This window comes from Vigna umbellata, chromosome 9, assembly GCF_029865625.1.
Source record: "Vigna umbellata cultivar VRB3 chromosome 9, Vumbellata_1.0, whole genome shotgun sequence".
Classification (NCBI taxonomy): domain Eukaryota; kingdom Viridiplantae; phylum Streptophyta; class Magnoliopsida; order Fabales; family Fabaceae; genus Vigna; species Vigna umbellata.
In genome coordinates, this window is record NC_142173.1 from 21578820 (window position 1) to 21604011 (window position 25192).

The 25192-nt window shown below is 38.9% G+C and overlaps 2 protein-coding genes, 1 long non-coding RNA gene and 1 pseudogene across 4 annotated transcripts; all 4 read right to left on the reverse strand.

The window, feature by feature from the left end:
* Positions 1 to 4975: 4975 nt before the first annotated feature.
* LOC148192913 (uncharacterized) lies at positions 4976 to 8675 on the reverse strand. Its single transcript, XM_088098175.1, has 7 exons — positions 8418 to 8675; positions 7889 to 7987; positions 7597 to 7746; positions 6755 to 6828; positions 6406 to 6524; positions 5686 to 5769; positions 4976 to 5281 (listed from the first exon to the last, which is right to left on the reverse strand). Exons 2-7 carry the CDS (start codon positions 7893 to 7895, stop codon positions 5185 to 5187), a joined length of 531 nt encoding a protein of 176 aa, XP_087954301.1. The 5' UTR covers positions 7896 to 7987; positions 8418 to 8675; the 3' UTR covers positions 4976 to 5184.
* A 569-nt stretch (positions 8676 to 9244) lies between these two features.
* Positions 9245 to 11800, reverse strand: LOC148192914 (uncharacterized). The gene is made up of 3 exons (XR_015782397.1): positions 11340 to 11800; positions 11129 to 11234; positions 9245 to 9477 (listed from the first exon to the last, which is right to left on the reverse strand). It is a non-coding gene; the product is annotated as an uncharacterized LOC148192914 (long non-coding RNA).
* A 1584-nt stretch (positions 11801 to 13384) lies between these two features.
* Positions 13385 to 16464, reverse strand: LOC148192915 (uncharacterized). The gene is made up of 5 exons (XM_088099311.1): positions 15826 to 16464; positions 15153 to 15747; positions 14530 to 14963; positions 13754 to 14055; positions 13385 to 13451 (listed from the first exon to the last, which is right to left on the reverse strand). The coding sequence occupies exons 1-5, from the start codon at positions 16462 to 16464 to the stop codon at positions 13385 to 13387; spliced, it is 2037 nt and encodes a 678-aa protein (XP_087955437.1).
* A 3137-nt stretch (positions 16465 to 19601) lies between these two features.
* On the reverse strand, positions 19602 to 22548 carry LOC148192916 (flagellar radial spoke protein 5-like; annotated as a pseudogene). Its single transcript, XR_015782368.1, has 9 exons — positions 22112 to 22548; positions 21764 to 21848; positions 21470 to 21585; positions 21111 to 21175; positions 20934 to 21018; positions 20769 to 20852; positions 20531 to 20642; positions 20132 to 20251; positions 19602 to 20000 (listed from the first exon to the last, which is right to left on the reverse strand). The product of XR_015782368.1 is annotated as a flagellar radial spoke protein 5-like (transcript).
* Positions 22549 to 25192: the final 2644 nt, after the last annotated feature.

The window sequence follows — 25192 nt, forward strand, 5'->3', positions numbered from 1 at the left end:
AACCGAGAGGGGTTTACCTCTCGACCTTCGACTTTAACCGAGAGGGGTTTACCTCTCGACCTTCGACATTAACCGAGAGGGATTTACCTCTCGACCTTCCACATTTACCGAGAGGGGTTTACCTCTCGACCTTCAACATTCACCGAGAGGGATTTACCTCTCGACCTTCCACTTTAACCGAGAGGGGTTTACCTCTCGACCTTCGACTTTAACCGAGAGGGGTTTACCTCTCGACCTTCGACATTAACCGAGAGGGATTTACCTCTCGATCTTCCACATTTACCGAGAGGGGTTTACCTCTCGACCTTCGACATTCACCGAGAGGGATTTACCTCTCGACCTTCCACTTTAACCGAGAGGGGTTTACCTCTCGACCTTCGACTTTAACCGAGAGGGGTTTACCTCTCGACCTTCGACATTAACCGAGAGGGATTTACCTCTCGACCTTCCACATTTACCGAGAGGGGTTTACCTCTCGACCTTCAACATGAACCGAGAGGGGTTTACCTCTCGACCTTCGACTTTAACCGAGAGGGGTTTACCTCTCGACCTTCGACTTTAACCGAGAGGGGTTTACCTCTCGACCTTCAACATTAACCGAGAGGGATTTACCTCTCGACCTTCCACATTTACCGAGAGGGGTTTACCTCTCGACCTTCAACTTTAACCTAGGACTTACCGTTCGTCTTTGAGAGGGCTTTACCTCTCTCCCGAGAGGGATTTACCGCTCGGTCTTCGACCTAGGAGTGCTTCCTAGGGAACGGGCTTTACCGTTCGGCTTTGAGAGGGTTTTACCTCTGTTTTGAGCTAGGATTGTTTCCTAGTGAACGGGATTTACCGTTCGTCTTTGAGAGGACTTTACCTCTCTTCCGAGGGGGATTTACCGCTCGGTCTTCGACCTAGGAGTGCTTCCTAGGGAACGGGCTTTACCGTTCGGCTTTGAGAGGGTTTTACCTCTGTTTTGAGCTAGGATTGTTTCCTAGTGAACGGGATTTACCGTTCGTCGTTGAGAGGGTTTTACCTCTCTCCCGAGGGGGATTTACCGCTCGGTCTTCGACCTAGGAGTGCTTCCTAGGGAACGGGCTTTACCGTTCGGCTTGGAGAGGGTTTTACCTCTGCTTTGAGCTAGGAGTGCTTCCTAGTGAACGGAATTTACCGTTCGTCGTTGAGAGGGCTTTACCTCTCTCCCGAGGGGGATTTACCGCTCGGTCTTCGACCTAGGAGTGCTTCCTAGGGAACGGGCTTTACCGTTCGGCTTTGAGAGGGTTTTACCTCTGTTGGTTGAAATTCTTGATCGACATTGGTAACCGATGATCGAGCGTGAATTGCTCGGTTTTATTCATTGCACAACGAAAGTTTAATAACAAAAGTCTAAATCAAAAATTTAAAGATGACATTAAATAGAGATTTGGATTGCTATCTTCAGTTTATAACTCCGCGAACCGATCGTTCACGATGACGAGCAGGACTGCGACTATAGTCTCGCCTGCGTTCGTTCTTCCGATACGCTCGTTCGGGACTTCTTCTTGTTTCTTGTATGTAATTACGGAGGTGTCCTGCCCGAATGAGACGTTCTATTTCGTTTTTCAGCGTAATGCATTCTTCTGTGGTATGCCCCCGATTCTGGTGGAAATGACAACTCTTCCTTTCATCTGCGTATCTTGGAGATGGCTTCGTTTGGAGTGTGAGAAGTTCAGCGTTTAGAGCTTCTTCAAGAACTTTTGCCCTAGGTGTGTTGAGGGGTGTATAGTGATTAAATTTAAATGTTCGGGAAAGCTCCCCGCTTTTACCATTATTGCCGAACGGTCGTTTACCGTCCTTCCTCCCTCCACTTGCCTCAGTTTCTTGTTGTCGCTTTCGTTGTGAAATTCGCATGTCCTCCATGCGGATGAATTCGGCTATCCGTTCTTGGAGCTCCTCCATTGTTTTTGGCGGTCGTGCATACAATTTCTCAGCAAAGTACCCTGGTTTTAGACAGGAAGGCAAATTGGTGATGATAAAAGATTGACTTACCTCTTTGACTCGTCGTGCAGTTTCCATATACCTTTTCATAAAGGCCTTCAAAGTTTCTCCCTTTTCCTGTTTAGTATTTACCAATTCCGCTGGCGTTACCTCCTGATTACGATTGGAGGCGTATTGCCTTTTAAAAAGGTTTTCCACAGTGGCGAAGCAATCCACTGTGTTTGGGGGAAGAGTGTTATACCACTCTAATGCTTCGTCCTTGAGTGATAAGGAGAAGGCTCTGCACATAACCGGATCACTGTCCGTGTAGAACACCATTGCATTGGTGAAAATCCTGAGATGATTGTCGGGATCTGTCGAGCCATCATACTTATCCAATACAGGAGGGTTCCTTTCTGGCATTGGAGTTTGCATGATGACCGCAGTGAAAGGGAGCAGACTGGAGGGCCGATCGGTTCGTAAGGGGGATGGTTCCCTTCTTCCCCGATCGTTCGGGTCAGTATGCCGAGATGGCTGCTGAGTACGACTTCCAGCGTTATCATTGTGTCGGTTGTTACCCCGATCGGCTGTAGACTCCGAGTGCTGCGCGGACTGTTCGGCACGACCGCGCTCTGCTCTCAACATTGCAATTTCTTCTGCGTGCCTTCGTTGCATCTCTTGTTGTGCGTGCGTCTGTGCTTGTATGGTTCTGGCTTGTGCCTGTATTTGCGCCTGCATCTGCGCTATCAAATCTCTGGTCTGTTGTTCTTCCTCCATGCTCCTCGTGGTCACCATTTGGGTTTGCCGCTCGGCCCCACGGTGGGCGCCAAAATGTTTCGGTGGAAAGTTTTGGGACCGAGAAACTAACCTGTTGATGTGTCGGGGCTGCTCGCTCGCCTCCAAACTCCAGCTGCTGGTCGATCGGTGTTGGCGCAAGCCGATCGGTCTCCTTTTGGACGGGGGTGGATGTACCTGCAAAAGGTACTCCGACGCTCAAGTTAGGCGTGTGATTTGAAGAGCCTCGGCTCTTGGTTGAATATTTAGTGAATGATGCGTAAGTGAAACGTACCTGGCTTTTGGCCCTGGCTTTGTATTTATAATTTACCTCATGGATCCTGAGCTGATATAAGCCCAATAAAATATAAACAGAATAAGATATAAACAGATTACCTAAATATCCGGTTGGTTGTTTGTAACCGCTCGGTTAATATTTCATACTATACACATTTACTATATTAAACATATATTAGCTATGTCTTTTAAAGACTTTAGATTATATTCTTAAATTAATTAAATACTTCTCTCTGTTATAATTTAATATTTTTTTAAAAAAATTAATGAACATTAACCAAAATTACTTTATTGATTATATATAGATGTTACCTTTGGCAATTTTAAAATCTTGTTGATTAGTATTTAATATTTTTCTTTTTTTGAAAAAAAAAATCCACCATTTTATCCCACAATTATTTTTAAAGCTTATACTATGCTTATTCATTCATTCTTTTCGTAAATAAATTAACATCTCCTTGAATAAATGCATTTTGAAGAAGACAAGGGAAAAAAACGGTCCCTGACAACCTGCACCATTTTTTACATATTTTCATGCTGAGTTTAAGGTAACTGACAGTTAATTAATTTCTACCTGTATTTAGTTCATTTATTTTGCAACGTTATTCATTTGGGTTATGCAATTATAGTCTCTTTCATTGAAGTATAAACTTTTCTTACTGTTTGTTTCTCCAAACGAGATAGCTTCACTTCTTCTAAAAGAAAGAAAAAAAAATGTCTCTATCAATTCTCAGAGGACTTTTGCAAGGATACACCAAATCCTTGCAGAGGTAAGAAAGTTATGTTCCAAAGTTAATTTAGTTTCCACATGCAAGGATACACCAAATCCTTGCTTGAAGAGGTAAGAAAGTTCTGTTCCAAAGTTAATTTAGTTTCCATATGCATTTAATTATTTCTTCGTGATGTGTTTAGAATTTTCAATCTCATGAAAATTTTGCTTTCTGTTTATGATTTTCTTGTGTTAATTTACAATCTCATGAAAATTTAACTTGAACAGCTCATTACAAATTCAGTAATTTACAATTCATGTTTAAGTCATTTTGATTTCAATTCTTTTCTTCCATTGACAAAAAATAATATCTAGTAGAAAAATTCATGATATTCAACAATGTTTCTTTACATGATAAAACGAGCATGTTTGGGTATATTAGAAGTTCTGCACACCTAAGTTTTGGTTATTGGATACATAAGATTTAGTAATTGAGGATAATAAACTATTATTTTAGGATGTGCTTGAGAAAAAAAAAATTGAAGACAGATAAAGAATTTTGGGTGTTTAGTGTTAGAAATACGAGTCTAAGTCTCATATTAGAGACAGAAATGAGAAAAGTAGATATAAAGTACGATGCATTAATTCATTGTTTTAATATTTTAGGTAGAGAAAGATGTCAATCTCTTATGTATTTAGATTCAAGTTTTATTGATCTGATCTCTCTAGTGAATCTTTTTCGTAAACCTTACATTTAGTATGGAGGAAAAAGAAAGAAAAAACAATATTTATGAATCATTGTTCTATTTCTATATGTATATGTATATATATATATATATATGTATATGTATATGTATATGTATATGTATATATATATATATATAAGAGAATAGTGAAATGTTTTGAATCTAAACATTTAAAGTCTCCAATTTTACATTTGAACAACCTCCACAACAACATTGAATGTTAAAATAATTTTTTATTAAGCCTACGATTATAAATAAATTCACAAAAACTATTTTTATTATGAAAAAAAAAACATATAAACGAGACAGATGACATAAGAGAGATCAAAAGAATAGGTAGTAAAAAAAAAACCATGAATAAACCGGAGAAAAAAATCCTTCATGTATATCCAATATGAGATAATTAATCTCATACATGTTTCCTTGATGAATCTAGGTAAGCTAAATATTTGGACCATAGGTTGGTCGAATTGATCCAACTAATTAACACTCCTAACAAACACAGCAATGGTGAAATCCAATCTTTTATAATTAATCTCTATGTGTAAATGCAGAATACAGACTTAAAATCTCAAACTCTTGGTTGATTTATCATTTGGAATATTAGATAAAGAAAAACATCCAAGTTAAGAAAAAAAGTAAAAGAAAAGTTGTAACTTTAAAGTATTGGGGGACGAACTAAACATGGTGCAACCTAATGCCGGTTCAATCTTCACATCAAGAGTCAATTTTTGGTAGTTGATTCTCTTCCAATGGACTAATTCTTTTTTTTTTTCTGCTATCTATACCCTGTTTTAAGAACTGCAACCTATTTCTGCACAAAATTTACATTACCAGAAATCAACGACAAGAAAATAAAACAATTAACGAATGAAGGGCATTAACAAATACCAAGACCACTGCACAAGTGCGAAACCCTGAATCCATTAATCAGACTGCTAATATAGCTTCATAGGGATATTTACACGGTAAGGGCAAGTCCAAAACCATTTAATAATCCAATAACCGTACTTGATAGCAAAAATTTGATGAAAAGATATTTAAAAACTGAAATTCCAAGATCTATGTACTGCAAACCTGGATAGCCCAAAACACCAGCCCGCATAAATTACAAATAATATGACAAAGGCTTTACATGTATAGCATGGAACACAATATAAAAATATTGTCAATCAAGTGATGTGCCACAAAAACACAATTATGGATGATAAACCTTACTTGGAATCAGTAAGGCGGCCATGTAGGCTCCATCTTTGGCGAAAACCTTCAATGCCCTCAATTCCACTAGCAAGAATTAGGCGCCTATACATATGAAACCAAGGTACATAAGATGTCCACAGATTGAAAATTCTAAACATCACATTCACACGCCCAAATGTCACACGATATCCAATACACAAATATTGTCAAAAGTTTTGGCTGCTAAAGTGAGGAAATAAGGTCAATCAATAGAAGTATATAAGGCAATCCAAAAGCTCTGATGAATTTAGTTTATAGTTTTTAATGCCTAAAGAGAATTTATTTTATACAAATTCACTACCAACTTCAATAAAATAAACTATGTGCTTTAGATATTGGAGATCAGTTTGAAAAAACAAAATAAAACTTAGTCCTAGGTTTTGATTTATTTTTTAAATAGATATTAGAAGTCCAAATAAGAACAAATATTCTTCTCTACCATCATAAATTTTGGGATAAGTACAATAATATCTTTAGAAGAGTAAGATAGAGCACCACCTTCCTTAAAATAAAAGCAATGAAATGTTTAGTCATAAAAGATAATCATGTCTAAAGAAGCTGAAGTTTCTGTAGTTTAAAATCTTAGGAAAAATCATTCTTCAAGGATTTATTAAAAGCTTGCTTTATGCTGCATTAGGATATGTAAAGAAAAGAAACATTCTAGACAACGGACCACATTACAGGACTACTTGAACATACCTCTCCAATGATGTAACTTCTGCCTCAAGCTGAGAGGCCCTCCCCTTGGCTTCATCTAGAGGCATTGATAAACCCAACTTCAATTCACTATCTTGAAGTCGCTTCCGTATCTCCTTATCCTGGAGTTTATTTATTTTTATTCCAAAAAAAAGTAAAGGTGATGATAATCTAACAAACTTAATTGTCCTAAATCTTTATCTCCAACAATAACAATTAGCAAATACTACACATATTAAAGATCATTCAAAGAAGATTACATATGATTTAGTGGTAAAATGGAAGAGATGGAGTAAGGAGGAAGAAAAATAAATGAATATTCATAAATGATATCTGATAACAATGTTCTCACCCTTCGTTCAGCACATTGCTTATATAAAGCAATTTCATCTTGACTAAATGGTTCAATGTCATTGATTTGCAAGCCTGCAAGATATAATAAAGCTCATAAAACGTTCAGATAAAAAAGGCTGCAATAGACAAACATCTAATATTAAAAACAATTATCTCGTTAACATACTGCACTGTTACTGAACCTTGTTGAAGTTTTAGTCCTTTAACTTCTCCAATCTGGGCATACCAAAAAAGTGTACCCACTTTTTTTACAAGGTCGGAAAAAAATCAAGTGACTAACGTTCCTACATAACCCTAATCCTAATTACAAAACAACGAAGCAAAATAACTGCTTAATGCATGTCATTGCATCTACTTAGAACTATCAAATGAAAATAAAAACGTAGATCTAAGGGCTATTTTTCTTAAAAGTAAATCTTACGATACAAGTTCAATTTCCAGAATATAATGTTACTAGAATTAAACTACAAAAAAAACCAAGTATATAAATAAATTACTCTTATTTTCTTTTTGCGCTATTAATTTCCTTATTTTTTATACACATTAATTATTAGGATTTTAGACGTTCTTTCTTCTCTATACAACTGTATTAAAATTAAGACAGGAGAATTCACTACATTTATTCACTTAAAGGAAATGTTTATATATACATACTATACCGTAACAAGAAAAACAGAAAATACAACTACAAACTATATAAAAAACAAACTAACATTCCAAAAATAATACCAAAGATGCCGAATAAATTGTGTACCTTGAATAAATTGTTCCCTAATTTTATGCAAGAAAAGGAATTAAGGGAAAGAACAGTTGCACATGGTTAATGAAAACGATACTTACAGAGAAATAGATTCCTGAGAAGTCCATCACACAAATCAACGCCTTGGAGGACATGGGAGGCTATTTCCGGTGGTACTACAGGCGATGGAGGACCGGTCATTAAATCATCACCAACCAAAATTGTTTCATCCATAGTTGGCTGCGAATCGACTGAAACCCACACAAAAGTTTATTAGCATTATTCATCTTCCAAACATTTGAACCTTTTCATATTTTAAGGTATGTGACCTAAAGCAAAACAATTTAACATGCCAGTAAAGACAACATAGTCAGTATAACAGAGATGACGTACCATCCATGGTTGCTTTCTGGTAATCCTTCCGCAAAGAAAACACAACAATTCTGGTTTTTTCTGTTCTTTTTCTTTTTTATAGCAGCTCACAATATACGACTGCAAAAAAAAAACACGGATTACAATATCATAGTATAGTTGGTATTGCTAATGGTTGGCTAGCGGTGATCGGTGAGCTAAGGCTGTACAAGGGAACGGTTGATGGGTATAAAACTGCAAATGCAGGGGTTTACCGTGGCCTTCACGGTTATTGTATTTCAGAAGTGTGTCTATCTTTTTGAATTTAATTCACAACATAAGGGAAGTGAATGGAGGAATAAATGGTGAGTGAAAAAAAGAAACAACCAAGTAATGTGATTAAATTTTTATAAAAATATACCAAATGACTAAACAAGTATTTCACGGTTACGGACAATTTTTCATCATTTCTACGAACACCTTATGGGCATATAATTTCTACAAATGTTAAATGAAATGATGATGACCCAACATTCTTAAAATGTGAGGAAAGTGAAATCGGAGCACGCACCGGCACCGGAACCGGAGGAGGAGGCGATGCCGCCGGCGAGTCTGATCAGCCAGGACTTGTATTGGCTTTCGGCGAATCTGGTTAAATGGAGAGTAGCTAGGGTTAACTTCGGCTATGAACTTGTCGCTGACAATGGCTTTGGTCAAGTGGTAGAGTTGCAATCGCAGGAGAAGTTTGATGGCTGGCGCCAGTACAAGTGGTTCTGATTTGGGCTGAAGTAACTTGGTGGAGCTCTGGAGAAGGTTTACGCAAAAAGAGTATTTTATGCAAAAATGAAATGAAATTATTACTTAACAAATTTAATTTTAAAACTTTTGAAGGATAATATCAATTCAGAGGTGAATACTGTATTTTTTATTTATTTAACCAAATTAAATAAATTTAATAAATATTCAAATGCTTTTATTTTTAAATAAGTATTTATTTTAATTTTTTTAAAACAGACCGAATTCAAGGGATATAATTTAGAAAATAGTGATATAATGAATCTTATTTATCTTAGGAAGGGGTAATGAAAATGGCTTAGGGGAAAAAGAATTTTAGTTTTAAAAAACATTTAGCAAATAAGAATAAAAAATAATAAAAACACATAATAATAATGCTCATATTTGTTATATCGGTAAGGTTCTACAATAAAATTAGAAAAATTTTCTGAATTCATAATACATTTTAGAAAAATTTAAATTGTTCCTTTACAATAATTTAGAAACTCTGGATATCTTTTTCATTTCTTTATATTTCTTACTTAATAACTGTAACATCCCAAAATATAGTAATTACCATAATTTAGAATTAATTACAATTAACAGTAAATAAGCAGTCTTTACATTAATAAAGCAGAGTTCAAAAGCCGAACGACTTGGATAATAAAAATAGCGTACGCTTAAACAGAAATGGAGATCATTAGGACGAACGGCTTTACAAAATACATAGCCGAACGCTCAAATTACTCTAACATTTAAACGAGCGCTCTAAGGCTCGGTCTTTACTTCCACTTGCACCAGATTTGCTTCTTCTAAATTTTCTTCTTCCAGCATTTCTTCCAGGGATGCACCACCATCTGCTCACATCCACAACGGATGATCATTGCATTTGACAAGACGGAGATACGTATACAAGACAACACAAGGAAATGCAAGGGTAAGCTTATAATATTTAATTCATACGTTCATCATACACATTCAACGTATCAATGCACACGTATAACATACACTTTAACATATTGGAATATAGAAATTTTTATAAATATAAAAGACGACCGTCCGGACTGTATGAACCGTGTAGCTACAGGCGTCCTTGCACCCGAGTGATGTAGTAACTGGGATACCCTCAACAGCTGCCACTCGAGGTTAATCCTTCGCCCCTGCTAAGTGAGGGATACGAAAGACCTCCTGCCATTCCCACACATGACTACTCCCTTCTACGTGAAGATGAGCATCACGGAATATCAGGATGGACCAAGCCAGCATTAGCTAACCATAGTCATACTTTACCAATTCAATCTTTCAATATATATATATGAGACGTTCCTCCCTGGAACGCTCGTCCAAAATCCAACATCATAAATTCAGTTCTCATAGTGTTCACACTTTAACTTATCATAATTCATCATCTTTCACATCATTAGGTTCAGGAGTCAAAAATGACGAACGTTCAGTCCAATGAAGGGTGAGGACGAACGTCTAAATGAATTTACTGGATAATCAGTAAAAATATATAACGAACGTACTTTCTGTTTGACCAATTAAATGAACTGACTCAACTTTGAAGTGTACTGGTACTTAGAAAAATATTTGGGATAAAAACTTGCACCAGATTTAATGCACAATGGAGGATCAAGAACACTTAGAATTATTTTTGAAGAGACTTGCATATGAAAACCACTGCCAGGAATGGAACGAACGTAAAGAAAATTGAATATTTAATACTTTGGACGAACGCTGTTTTATCAAATGAGTATTCAATTAGAACGAACGATTGGTCTGAGACATTGCGCAATTTAGAACGAACGCTCGTTATAAGACCTAGCGCTATTTTAGGACGAACGCTCGACATAAGGCCGAACGCTATCAAAGACGAACGCTCGACTTAAGGTCGAACGCTATCAAAGACGAACGCTCGACATAAGGTCGAACGCTATCAAAGACGAACGCTCGACATAAGGCCGAACGCTATTACGAACGAACGTTCGACATAAGGCCGAACGTTCTCATTTCAGCATTGTTTAATTTAAGGCGTACGACAACTCTACGTTGAGCCGAACACTCAAACATAGTAACTCAATAAGGACGCTCGTTCTCACACCGAATTCTTCCCAAATGAAAGAATTCAATTCTAAGCCTTTGCAGGGAAACCGAACGGTATAAGACCGTACGGTGACGAGCGTTAATTATCATAGGGACTTTCTCAGATACAGATTTTCAACCTTAACAGGATTCCAGATTTTTTTTTTTTTCAACTTATCTTAACTCAATATTTCTCATGTAATTCATACTTTGTAATTTTAAATCAACACAATTCCAGACTTTATACAATTCACATTCATACGTATCAAATATACTCATACATCACAGCCAACACATATTCCATGCATCCAGTTCAATCAACGTTCATTCATACATGCTAAAATCAACATATTGATCATACATACAGTTCATATCATACGTTCATGATTCATACAAGTATAAATTAAATTTATAAGCTCCCCTTACCTGGATAGCAGTGTACGCCCTAAAATATGATTTCCACACGTTCAACTACAGTTCTTCTATACGCAACAGCCCCTTAAGTTCCTTCTACTCAATCTAACCACTTGATCTAAACACCCACAACCAGAATTTATTCAGATACAGTACATGCATAAACCGATAGCATGGTTTCGCATGAAACCCTAATGGACAGCTACTAAAGAGAGAAACTTACCAGTTGGATTCCAGTTCTGTTCGGTCCAAAAGGAAGACCACAGCTGGATGAATGTTCCTACGGTGCTGAAAACGGGTTTGGAGAAGTAACGTAAGATTAACAGTAGAGAGAAGTTGGAAGTTTTAGAGAGAAGATGGAGAAAATGGAGGTTTGGGTTCAGAGGAAGACGAAGAGTGCGTGGTGCAGGTGAGAGGGTTTTCTGAAAATCCAGTTTTGTGAAATTCACGTTCGTTTGAGCGAACGTACCCCAAGCTGACACGTGCCCACTAAATTCTGAACTGGAAGCTTCTTCTGCAACACGTGGCGTGTGTGCAGGGGAAGCCATGTGCGTTTTCAGAGAATGATGGGCGTGGTTTCAGTGAATGTCAGAGAGTTTATCAGATTTGAAAATGGGTTTTAAAATGAGATAAGAATGGATTGAGGGGTGTATTAATGGTGATGTGACAGGTAATTACAGAGAAATTTTCAGGGTCTCACATTCTCCCTAACTACAAAAATTTTCGTCCTCGAAAATTTAAAACTTACCCGTGAATAGGTGGGGATACAAGTCTCTCATCGCACTCTCTACTTCCCAAGTTGAGTCACCAGTCTTAGCGTCCCACACTATCTTTACTAAACGAACGTCCTTCCCTTTGTGTAATTTTGTGCGAACGTTCTCAACACGAACTGGTTGCAACTCCAGCGTTCGATCCGGTTGTAGGTGAATGTCTTCCAGTTCTAAGACATGAGAGGGGTTGGCTATATACTTTCTGAGTTGAGACACATGGAAGACCGGATGTAGATTTGATAGTTGAGGTGGCAATGCTAATTCGTAAGCTACTGGTCCAATTTTCCTCAAAATCTGGTACGGTCCTATGAACTTTGGCGACAGCTTCTTTGGACGAACGACTCTGCCTACTCCAGTAATTGGGTTGAGTCTCAAGAATACGTGATCCCCTGCAGCAAACTCCAATGGCCTCCTTCTTCTATCCGCATAAGATTTTTGCCTACTCAGGGACGTCTTCAATCTCTCCTGGATCAACTTCACTTTGTCAGTCGTTTGCTGGATGAGCTCAGGTCCAGTTAGCACGTTCTCTCCTTCCTGGAACCAGCAAAGTGGCGTTCGGCATTTCCTTCCATAGAGAGCTTCAAACGGCGCCATACCAATGCTAGCTTGAAAACTGTTGTTATACGTGAACTCCACTAGCGGCAGTATTTCATCCCAGGCGCCCAAGTGATCTAGGACGCACGTCCTCAGTAAATCTTCCAGCGTCTGGATGGTACGTTCGGACTGACCGTCCGTTTGAGGATGATACGCTGAACTCATCTGCAGTTTGCTTCCCAACTCGCCTTGTAACGATTGCCAAAACCGAGATGTGAATCTCGGGTCTCGGTCAGAAATTATGCTTGAAGGCACTCCATGAAGACGAACGATCTCCTTGATGTACAACTTAGCCAAATTTGTCATTGACATCTTCAAGTTTACTGCTAGGAAGTGGGCGCTCTTTGTTAATCTGTCCACGATTACCCAGATTGAATCATGATTTCGAACCGTACGTGGTAGATGGGTCACGAAATCCATAGAAATGCTGTCCCACTTCCACTCTGGAATTTCCAATGGTTGAAGCAAGCCGCCTGGTCGTTGGTGTTCAGCCTTTGCACGTTGACAGGTCAAGCAAGATGCCACAAAACGAGCGACATCACTCTTCATTCCAGGCCACCAGAACGAGCGTCTAAGATCTTGGTACATCTTAGTCATACCGGGGTGTATGCTGAGACGACTATGATGTCCTTCCTCCAAGATAATCCTCTTCAGCTCGCCATCATTGGGAATGCACGTCCGTCCCATGTAACGCAACATGCCGTCCGTTCCAGCATTGAAATGCTTGGCTTGATCCGTACCGAGCGCGCTTAAAATCTTCATCAATTCTTCATCCTCTCGTTGTTTCATCCGGATTCGGTCGAACACATCACTTGATATCCTCAAGGTGCAGCATTTAATACTCTTCGGCTCCAACTCGAACTGCAACCTTAGGTCTCGAAAACTTTCCACTAAACTTAGCTCTTTAACCATCATCAACGATACATGTGCTGCCTTCCTGCTTAGAGCGTCCGCCACTACATTGGCCTTTCCTAGGTGATAAAGCAACTCAAATTCATAGTCTTTTAAGAACTCCAACCAACGTCTTTGCCTCATATTCAACTCCTTTTGATCAAATAAATATTTGAGGCTCTTGTGATCACTAAAGACTTGGAAGACGGATCCATACAAGTAATGTCTCCAAATCTTCAATGCAAAGACGACCGCTGCCAATTCCAGGTCGTGCGTTGGATAGTTGCGTTCATGAATCTTCAACTGACGAGACGCGTATGCTACCGCTCGTCTCTCTTGCATAAGCACACAGCCCAACCCTTGATGGGACGCGTCACAGTACACTTCAAAAGGTTTGGTCGTGTCTGGAATTATCAAAACTGGGGCGCTCGTCAGTTTTTCCTTCAGCTCTTGGAAACGCTCCTCACATAGATCAGTCCAGGCGAACGGCTGATCCTTTCTAGTCAATTGGGTAAGTGGAGCCACTATCTTGGCGAATCCCTCTATGAAGCGTCTGTAGTAGCCAGCAAGCCCAACGAAACTTCTCACTTCAGTGACCGAACGCGGGCTCTTCCAATCCAACACTGCTCTCACCTTAGAAGGATCCACTGAAATACCTTCAGCCGAGACCACATGGCCCAAAAACTGTACCTCATTCATCCAAAATTCACACTTGGACAGTTTTGCATACAACTCCTTTTCTCTCAACACGCTCAGCACTGCCCTCAAGTGTTCTGCATGCTCGGCTTGTGTCTTAGAGTAGATGAGAATATCATCTATGAAAACGACCACAAACTTATCCAAGTAAGGTCTGAAGATGCGGTTCATATAATCCATGAACACTGCAGGAGCGTTCGTCACTCCAAATGGCATCACTACATACTCGTAGTGTCCATAACGAGACCTAAATGCTGTTTTCTGGATGTCGTCCTCTTTCACCCTAATCTGATGATATCCCGAACGCAAGTCTATCTTTGAAAATACCGTTGCCCCATACAGTTGATCCAACAAATCATCAATCCTTGGCAACGGGTACTTGTTTTTGATGGTCAGCTTGTTCAATTGTCTGTAATCTATGCACAACCGAGAGCTGCCATCCTTCTTTTTCACCAAGAGCACAGGCGCTCCCCATGGTGAAACGCTCGGTCTAATAAACTGCTTCTCCATCAACTCTTCGATCTGCTTTTTAAGTTCAACCAACTCTGCAGGCGCCATCCGGTATGGTTGAACTGAGATAGGTGCGGCTGTCGTCACCAAATCAATGGTGAACTCAACTTCCCGAACAGGAGGTAACCCAGGTATTTCCTCTGGAAAAACGTCCTGAAACTCCTCCAAAATGGACGTTTGTTCTTTACTGCCAATAACGAACGTTCGTTCTTTTCTGCCAATAACGGACGTTCGTTCTTGCCTCAACTTTCCCAGCTCTTGGTCTTCATGCGTCATGATGAGGAAACAAGCAGCGCCCTCCATAATATCTTCTTTCAACTGGCCGAGCGTCACACCCAAATCCTCTTCGTTTTCTTCAGGAAAAATTAACTCCTTAGCTCCACAATCTATGAGAATGCGATTGGTATTCAGCCAATCCATTCCCAAAATTACCTCTAAATCTTTGAGAGGCAAACAGATGAGATTCACTTTGTATCTACGCCCTTCTACCTCAATAGGACATCTAACGCACATGGTAGACGTCCTAACCTCACTAGCTGCTGGTGTTGACACCACCAGGTCAAACTGCATCTCACTCGCTGCTAACCCCAGTTTTTCAACGCACGCCTTCGAGATGAAGGAGTGTGTTGCCCCCGAGTCATACAACACACAGCAAGATATTCCATGAAGTAAGCAGGTACCAGTGACGAGCGTACCTGAGCTCGCTGCCTCCGCTCCAGTGATCGCATACACTCGACCCACTGCTTGAGCTCGTCCCCCTCTCGGCTGATTCCTTCCAGCATTTGGTGGTCTCATTACTGCTCGACCTCCAGAGTTGCACTCGTTCGCCACATGCCCATTCCTTCCGCAACGAGTGCAATGTCTTCCACCCACCAATTGAGGGCATGACGAACGGTAATGCGGCCCTCCACACTGAAAACAAGTAATACCACCTTGCTGCCCATACTGTCCGGCAGGAACCAATGCTTGCGATCCGCTTGCGTTCGTGAGTTGATTTGGACGAGCGTAAGGAAATCTCCTCTGACTGGTATTATTCCTTGCTACGATTGGTCCCCTTACACCCTGATGTTGCTTCTTGTGCTTTTCCGCCTCGGCCATGTTCTTCTCCAACACCTTGGCCCTCTCCACCATGGCAGAAAACGTTCGTATGCACAAGCTTGAAATCATAACCTTCAAATCACTTCTCAAGCCGTTCTCAAACTTCCGGCACTGCCACTCTTCATTTGTGGCCATTGTGTTAAAACGAACCAAGTGTTTGAACTTGTTCGTATATTCAGAAATAGACATCCCTCCTTGAACCAATTGAAGAAACTCTACTTCCTTTGCAAACCGAACGCTATCTGGAAAGTATTCTTCATAAAATTTATTCCTAAACACTTCCCAAGTGATGGGAGTTTGGGCGTCCGTCAAGAGAGCTTTTGCGCTCGTCCACCAGTGGCTAGCTTCACCAGTTAATAAATATTCTGTAAAAGCCAAACGGTTGTCGTCTGGGCACCTTTTGGCATCATAAATCCTCTCCATGTCCCTTAGCCATTGATCCGCTGCATCCGGAAGTCCCTTTCCATTGAACTTGGTAGGATGATGTTGTAGAAAACTTTCCAAACTCCATTCCGTAGTGGGCTGGGTGGCATTGGAAGAGGACGCTCCTGGCGTGCCTCTGGTAGCAGTAAGAATGTCCATCAATTGCCTCTGCGTGGCTTCCGAACTGGCGCGAGCGGCCTCCATAATCTGCATGGCGTTCTGATTTTGCTGCATCAGAGTGGCGTTCTGTTCCATCAGAGTATTATTCTGTTGTTGCAACCTATCTATCACGGATTCCAACAGCCTAGCGTTGTTGGACGCGTCAGTATCATTTGGCGGTGGGGGAGGAGGAAGTCTAGGCGCCATAGGTTCTCTGGTTCATCAGAAAACGAGCGTTAGAATTGCTCAAGAGTTAAAAAAAAAACAATAACTCACTAAACATATAATAAGCACACAGCAAAAACACAGTGCACCCATATCCTACAGTGTCCTTTTTATAGAACAAAACTGCTCTGATACCACTAATGTAACATCCCAAAATATAGTAATTACCATAATTTAGAATTAATTACAATTAACAGTAAATAAGCAGTCTTTACATTAATAAAGCAGAGTTCAAAAGCCGAACGACTTGGATAATAAAAATAGCGTACGCTTAAACAGAAATGGAGATCATTAGGACGAACGGCTTTACAAAATACATAGCCGAACGCTCAAATTACTCTAACATTTAAACGAGCGCTCTAAGGCTCGGTCTTTACTTCCACTTGCACCAGATTTGCTTCTTCTAAATTTTCTTCTTCCAGCATTTCTTCCAGGGATGCACCACCATCTGCTCACATCCACAACGGATGATCATTGCATTTGACAAGACGGAGATACGTATACAAGACAACACAAGGAAATGCAAGGGTAAGCTTATAATATTTAATTCATACGTTCATCATACACATTCAACGTATCAATGCACACGTATAACATACACTTTAACATATTGGAATATAGAAATTTTTATAAATATAAAAGACGACCGTCCGGACTGTATGAACCGTGTAGCTACAGGCGTCCTTGCACCCGAGTGATGTAGTAACTGGGATACCCTCAACAGCTGCCACTCGAGGTTAATCCTTCGCCCCTGCTAAGTGAGGGATACGAAAGACCTCCTGCCATTCCCACACATGACTACTCCCTTCTACGTGAAGATGAGCATCACGGAATATCAGGATGGACCAAGCCAGCATTAGCTAACCATAGTCATACTTTACCAATTCAATCTTTCAATATATATATATGAGACGTTCCTCCCTGGAACGCTCGTCCAAAATCCAACATCATAAATTCAGTTCTCATAGTGTTCACACTTTAACTTATCATAATTCATCATCTTTCACATCATTAGGTTCAGGAGTCAAAAATGACGAACGTTCAGTCCAATGAAGGGTGAGGACGAACGTCTAAATGAATTTACTGGATAATCAGTAAAAATATATAACGAACGTACTTTCTGTTTGACCAATTAAATGAACTGACTCAACTTTGAAGTGTACTGGTACTTAGAAAAATATTTGGGATAAAAACTTGCACCAGATTTAATGCACAATGGAGGATCAAGAACACTTAGAATTATTTTTGAAGAGACTTGCATATGAAAACCACTGCCAGGAATGGAACGAACGTAAAGAAAATTGAATATTTAATACTTTGGACGAACGCTGTTTTATCAAATGAGTATTCAATTAGAACGAACGATTGGTCTGAGACATTGCGCAATTTAGAACGAACGCTCGTTATAAGACCTAGCGCTATTTTAGGACGAACGCTCGACATAAGGCCGAACGCTATCAAAGACGAACGCTCGACTTAAGGTCGAACGCTATCAAAGACGAACGCTCGACATAAGGTCGAACGCTATCAAAGACGAACGCTCGACATAAGGCCGAACGCTATTACGAACGAACGTTCGACATAAGGCCGAACGTTCTCATTTCAGCATTGTTTAATTTAAGGCGTACGACAACTCTACGTTGAGCCGAACACTCAAACATAGTAACTCAATAAGGACGCTCGTTCTCACACCGAATTCTTCCCAAATGAAAGAATTCAATTCTAAGCCTTTGCAGGGAAACCGAACGGTATAAGACCGTACGGTGACGAGCGTTAATTATCATAGGGACTTTCTCAGATACAGATTTTCAACCTTAACAGGATTCCAGATTTTTTTTTTTTTTCAACTTATCTTAACTCAATATTTCTCATGTAATTCATACTTTGTAATTTTAAATCAACACAATTCCAGACTTTATACAATTCACATTCATACGTATCAAATATACTCATACATCACAGCCAACACATATTCCATGCATCCAGTTCAATCAACGTTCATTCATACATGCTAAAATCAACATATTGATCATACATACAGTTCATATCATACGTTCATGATTCATACAAGTATAAATTAAATTTATAAGCTCCCCTTACCTGGATAGCAGTGTACGCCCTAAAATATGATTTCCACACGTTCAACTACAGTTCTTCTATACGCAACAGCCCCTTAAGTTCCTTCTACTCAATCTAACCACTTGATCTAAACACCCACAACCAGAATTTATTCAGATACAGTACATGCATAAACCGATAGCATGGTTTCGCATGAAACCCTAATGGACAGCTACTAAAGAGAGAAACTTACCAGTTGGATTCCAGTTCTGTTCGGTCCAAAAGGAAGACCACAGCTGGATGAATGTTCCTACGGTGCTGAAAACGGGTTTGGAGAAGTAACGTAAGATTAACAGTAGAGAGAAGTTGGAAGTTTTAGAGAGAAGATGGAGAAAATGGAGGTTTGGGTTCAGAGGAAGACGAAGAGTGCGTGGTGCAGGTGAGAGGGTTTTCTGAAAATCCAGTTTTGTGAAATTCACGTTCGTTTGAGCGAACGTACCCCAAGCTGACACGTGCCCACTAAATTCTGAACTGGAAGCTTCTTCTGCAACACGTGGCGTGTGTGCAGGGGAAGCCATGTGCGTTTTCAGAGAATGATGGGCGTGGTTTCAGTGAATGTCAGAGAGTTTATCAGATTTGAAAATGGGTTTTAAAATGAGATAAGAATGGATTGAGGGGTGTATTAATGGTGATGTGACAGGTAATTACAGAGAAATTTTCAGGGTCTCACAATAACTATCATATGATGTTGTTATATGGGAGAAAAAGAAAAGGAGTTATTATTTATACAGCTCTGCAACTGGTGGTTACCGAAGCTGTCATAAGCTGTTTGAGTAATTGTGTGAATGAAAATGGATAAGATATATACAGAGTTATTAATTCCTTTGCTTGCATAAAATTAGGGAACAATTTATTCAAGGTACACAATTTATTTTTCTTCCTCCTTACTCCATCTCTTCCATTTTACCACTAAATCATATGTAATCTTCTTTGAATGATCTTTGTAGTATTTGCTAATTGTTATTGTTATAGAAAAAGGAAAAGTTGTTCTAAAACTCACATTTGAGAAAACTATATTAGAGAATTCATTACTTTCTCTTTTCATGTATTTTGTCTTTTTACCAGTCGGAGGAATCCATAAAAGTATTACATACAGAAATTCAACTGTCAAAAAAATGGGCTTGAAATCTTTCCTCTGTCGCCAACCCCCTTTTCATGCTCTTGTACTATATAAAAAAACACAGCATTTCACCAGTTTGATAACCCAACATGACTCATGCACGCCTGTATTCATCTCCGCAGTCACCAATCACTTTTAGTAGATCCTTTCCTTTCGTCGTGGCTTCTCTTATGCTGCCCACATCGTCTTCATCAAGAGCAAGAGAAAATATAGCATTGGCGTCTTGAATATGTTCTGACAAGCCAAGTCTGACACCAATCATCGAACCTGCTACAGCAGGCTGCATGTTTGACAAGAGGCAAAATGAAAGGGATATATACCAGGCCTTATCAATGTAACATGAGAATGAGATTTTATAGCAATAAGCACATCAAATTCTGGAGAGAGAAGAAATCAATCAACTAAATTCACCTGATCTAATATATACTTCACTGCAACCGTTGCAATTGAAACACCATGTTTAGAAGCTACTTGTTTCAGAGTCCGAAGTAGTCCCTGGAACAAATTCCATCCTCCCCAAGCATCTACCATCTGTCAACAGATGCAAAGTATAGAAAAAAAACATATGAATATAACTAAGTTATGTGGACAAAAATTCAAATCATCAACTTGAATTGTTATGTAGCCTACATATTGATTCAGAGTTATTTGTCATTGATAACCCTTTTCCAGACCATCTACAAAAAAGGCTTATCTTAGCTTTACAATGTAGCATATTTAGAAGAGACAGAACCTTTTTATAGAGCACAAAAGGTGCTAAATGTTTCTTAAACTACCTACAATTAAAGAAAGGTTGTCATGAAATCGTACCCTTTTGTACTTTTGGAGGGAGGGAGTGTTTATTGAAGGACCAGCAAAAGGAATAGCTATGTTGGTGTCAAGGAACTTCTCAGACAATAGACCACCCATTACCGTTCCATACCTGCATCAGAAATTGATCTAAGTGGAAATTCTTTTAGATAAATTCTACTAAACTTTCATCTAGTATTTGAAAGAACTATTTTCTATGTTGAAAATTCTTTATCCTCTAAGAAAGGAAGAGAGAGACGTTATAAGTTTGACTCCTGTATGCTGACAAAGCTCTGCCATTCTTTGTTGAGGACGCATATCGACAAGTGAGTGTTGTACCTGAAATCGAAGATACCAATAAGGTTCACGAACTATATAGATTATTAAAAGAACTCAAAAAAATTAAAGCAAGTGGATATACCTATTGCTTACAACAGGAATCTCATTTTCAAGAATAATCTGTAACCTCTCTGTATCAAAATTTGTCAGAGCCACGGTCTTGATTTTACCTGTATCAAAATTTAACTAGCGTAGTTTGATCAAAGCAAGAAATGTGAACTTATATGTGAATTCGTAACCGTTAATCAGAAACAAAACTAACCTTCTTCTTTCAAGTCTGGAAGGTGTTTTAGCGCATCCAAGTAGCCTGGATTTGAATAATCCCACCTAAATCCATTAGAGATAGAGGTGAATTGTCACAAGAATCCTGAACTTCAGAGAGTTAGAACTATTTACAGAAGTAGTTTGGCTAGACAGTGGGAATCCAGTACTCATTTCACTATTTCAGTACAGAATCAAAATGTATGATGTTTTGTATGATGGTCTCATGGTCATGGATGATGGTAATCGTTATGATTTTCCTAAAAATTTCAAGAATTGCAAAATGTGGATAAATAATTATGCTGCTTGAACCATGATAGTTTGTAGATCAAATAAACACAATACAGAGGGATTAACTACCAATGGAACTGAAGCATGTCCAAGGATTCTACATCCATCTCTTCCTTGAAACATTGATGTTGTCTTTTACATAGCTAGCAGTCATCTTAACTGGCAGAGGCACCCACTTAGTGAGACTGCACCAAATAATACAATGGACAATAAGAAAATACTTTCTTTATATTTTCAATAACAATTTGGAAATATATGGTAGGACGCTTACCAGCCAAATACTATAAAAGTAGCTGCATCTTCTTCAAATCTTCAAATAGAAGAAAAAAGTATAAAAGAATATGAAGTTACTGATCAACTCACCCTCTGATCTGTTCCAATAATTCTGGAGGACGCTCACGACGAACTCGGTTGATGAAAATCCCATATAGATCTTCAACAAGTCCATCTGCAAAGCCCGAAGAACACAACAATGAGAACAATCCTCAAAAGGCATAACCTCTAAGAAGGCTTGCAAAAAGCTCATGTTGGGAAGAATCCACATCTAAAACATCCAACAATCACATAACACTCAAATTTGAACACATCAAATCTACTATCGCCTTCTATTCCTCTAAAGAATAACTTCAGCGTGTAGTCAAGGAATTTCCTTAAAGGAGTACATTATTTCAAATAGAAAAGCAAGTAGAAGCATTTAACTAAGTTGTATACATATATCAGCCATGTCAAAAGTAGTGAGTCCAGCATCAGCATATTTAAGCATAGCATATTTAAGCATAGCATCAACAGCATCCCTGTCAATTCTGCCCCACCCGCCACTGGTCTGCCACATCCCATTCACAACCCGACACATATCCAGAGAATCATTGCCATTCTTCACGACAATGCTTCGATTATCCTGTGTGCACACACATTGAAACGGCCTCAGATGCCTATATTTTGGTGTTACTACTATTCCCCCTAGTTGGTGTTCCATTTGGACTGAAAGTGAATTTGCCCAAAGAATGCGGCAACAACTCTGACATTTCCAAAGTGCTCAAGAACCTATAATGACAATAGGAAATGCACAAAATAAGACAGTTCCTTTCAACAAATTTACGTGTCGCTCTAACAAGATAAATAATAGAGTCATGGTCACAGTGCTGCGTCGTCACTGCTTTATCCTATATCAACACCCTGTTCCTCTCCACCATGCGTTTATATCATTTTTATTGGTATAAATAGATTTTTTGAGGGAATGGATATTTTTAATTGAGTTTCTGTATAAAACTTTTGTTTTATTACATATCTAAAATTTTGTTCTTTTTAATCAAGGTTCTTATTTAAAAATTATTTATTTTTGTTGTTCAATCATTATTTTGCTGGGTGAAGTTGACGTGTTTATGTCCGGTTAGTTTATTGCGTTTAATTTAAAAAAGTCAATGTCGCGGACTAGGAGCAATCCACGTCAAACGACATCTTAAACGTAAGCAATTCAATTTCAGAGAGCAATTTTCTAACCTCGAGTAGAGTTGCAGCGACTGAAGAGGTAGTAATTGTGGAGCAGAAATTTTAAAAAATATTACATGATTATTATTTTAATATTTTAAAGATTACTTTAAGAAGTAACAAACTTTCTAGGTTTCAATGCAATCCCTAATTAGTTCTAGGTTTCTTTCCGTGAAGGCACAAAACTTTCTTCTCATGCAAGCTTTTAAATCATGCCAATCACGTGTAACATCCCAATAAATAGTAAGTACCATTAATCAGAACTAATCACATTTACAGAAAACAGTGCAGTCTTAACATTTACAACAGCTGCTCAAAACGATAAAACAGCATGTACAGCAATTTACAGTATTCAGAAATTCATAAAAGGTACAGAACCAGTTACTGGACAAACGTTCTGCAGAGATATACAGTCAACGTCCCAAAATGCTTTACAGAAAGACTAACTACTACTAATACTGTATGAACAGCGCTGTAAAACTATACACAGAACTGTCAAAATACAGCACAGAAAACTAACTAATGCTACTACAGAAACGAGCCTCTACTGCTCAGCTTTAACTTCAACGTCCACAAGGTTGGCATCCTCCAAATTTTCTTCTTCCAGCATGGTTTCAAGGGATGCATCACCATCTGCTCACATCCACAACGGATGATCATTGCATTGACAAGACGGACATACAGAAACAGTAGACAACACAAAGAAATTGCAAGGGTAAGCTTAGGTAATTTAATTCAATACCATCAACATAATTTAACATATAACATCAGCCATATAGTTCATACAACATTAAACACATATTCACGCATACAGTAACTCATTCATATTCTCATAATTAAAGACTGTCCGGACTGTATGATGCCATGTATCTACAGGCGTTCTTGCACACGGGTGGTGTAGTAACTGGAACATCCATCAGCTGCCACCCGAGGTTAACCCTATCAGTCCAAGTACTCAATAGGACTAGGGCCTCCTGCCATTCCCACGCATGACCTACTCCCCTCTACATGAGGATGAGCACTCACGGAATATCAGGATGAACAGCCATCAGCAGCTTTACCATGGTCATACTACACTACTTCTCATATTCACATCATGGAGACGTTCCTCCTTGGAACGCTCATTCACAATCCAATTCTCATAAATCCATTCAAATTACCATTCGTACATATTCACAATTTCTCTTAATCAAATCTTCATTTCTGTATTCCACTCTTTTAATTTAAATACAAGTTACTATTTAATAGATCAAGACGACTGTATTACAGTGCACTGCAGCCTCGTTTCTGAACAAAAGAAACGAACCTTTATTCATGTACGGATGTTAAGAACACTTAAGAATTTAATTGAGATTGATTCAAAAAGATCTGATTAATACTTAGGATAATTCTAAGTATAATACTGGAGATTGAATAAAAAGGATAAGTATAATTTAGATATATTTCAATAGATAACCAGAATATGAAAGAAATTCAGATATGAACACTGTCATAAAAAAACCGAACGTTAAATAAGAATTTGAACGAACACCATATACGTTCGCTCACGAATCCAGGATAGGACGAGCGTTCAGTTATAAACCGAACACTGCTTAGGACGAACGCCAGTCAATGACCGAGCACCAAATAGAACTAACGCGCATGGAAATGAACGCGCATGGGAACGAACGTTCAGTGTCGGACCGAACGCTAACTAGAACGAACGCTCAATCTAAGATCGAGAGTTCCTTTGGGCGAACGCTCAATATAATACTAAGCGCCACTTATGACGAACGCTGGTGGACAAAACCGAGCGTACTAATACCCTTCAATTAAATTTTTAAATGGTTGGACACGCTAAGTTGAGCCGAACGCTCAAACTTAACTCTGCACACAAATAACACTCGTTCTCGATCCGAATCCTCTCCAAATGAAAGAATTCTTACTCTAAGTTATTGTCCAGTGAAACCGAACGGTATAAGACCGTTCGATGACGAGCGTACACCATCAATCAGAGAAGACCAGACTTTCCAGATTTTAAAACACGAGAATTTCACAGTTTTACATATGATTCATAACTTAGAATTTATCTTTAACATAACTCTCATGCATTCCAAAATTCCTATTATCAATCCATAAATACAGAGTCTTCCATCTTCCAGTTTCAAACATATCATATCAACATACAGTTCAAATCAAAATCATTCCAAATTATGCAGAATCAATCACATTACAACTCATACATTTCATTCACTGCATAATTTCATACAACATTCCTGATATACATCCATTTCAATTCTGCTTCATCACGCATATTCAAAATTC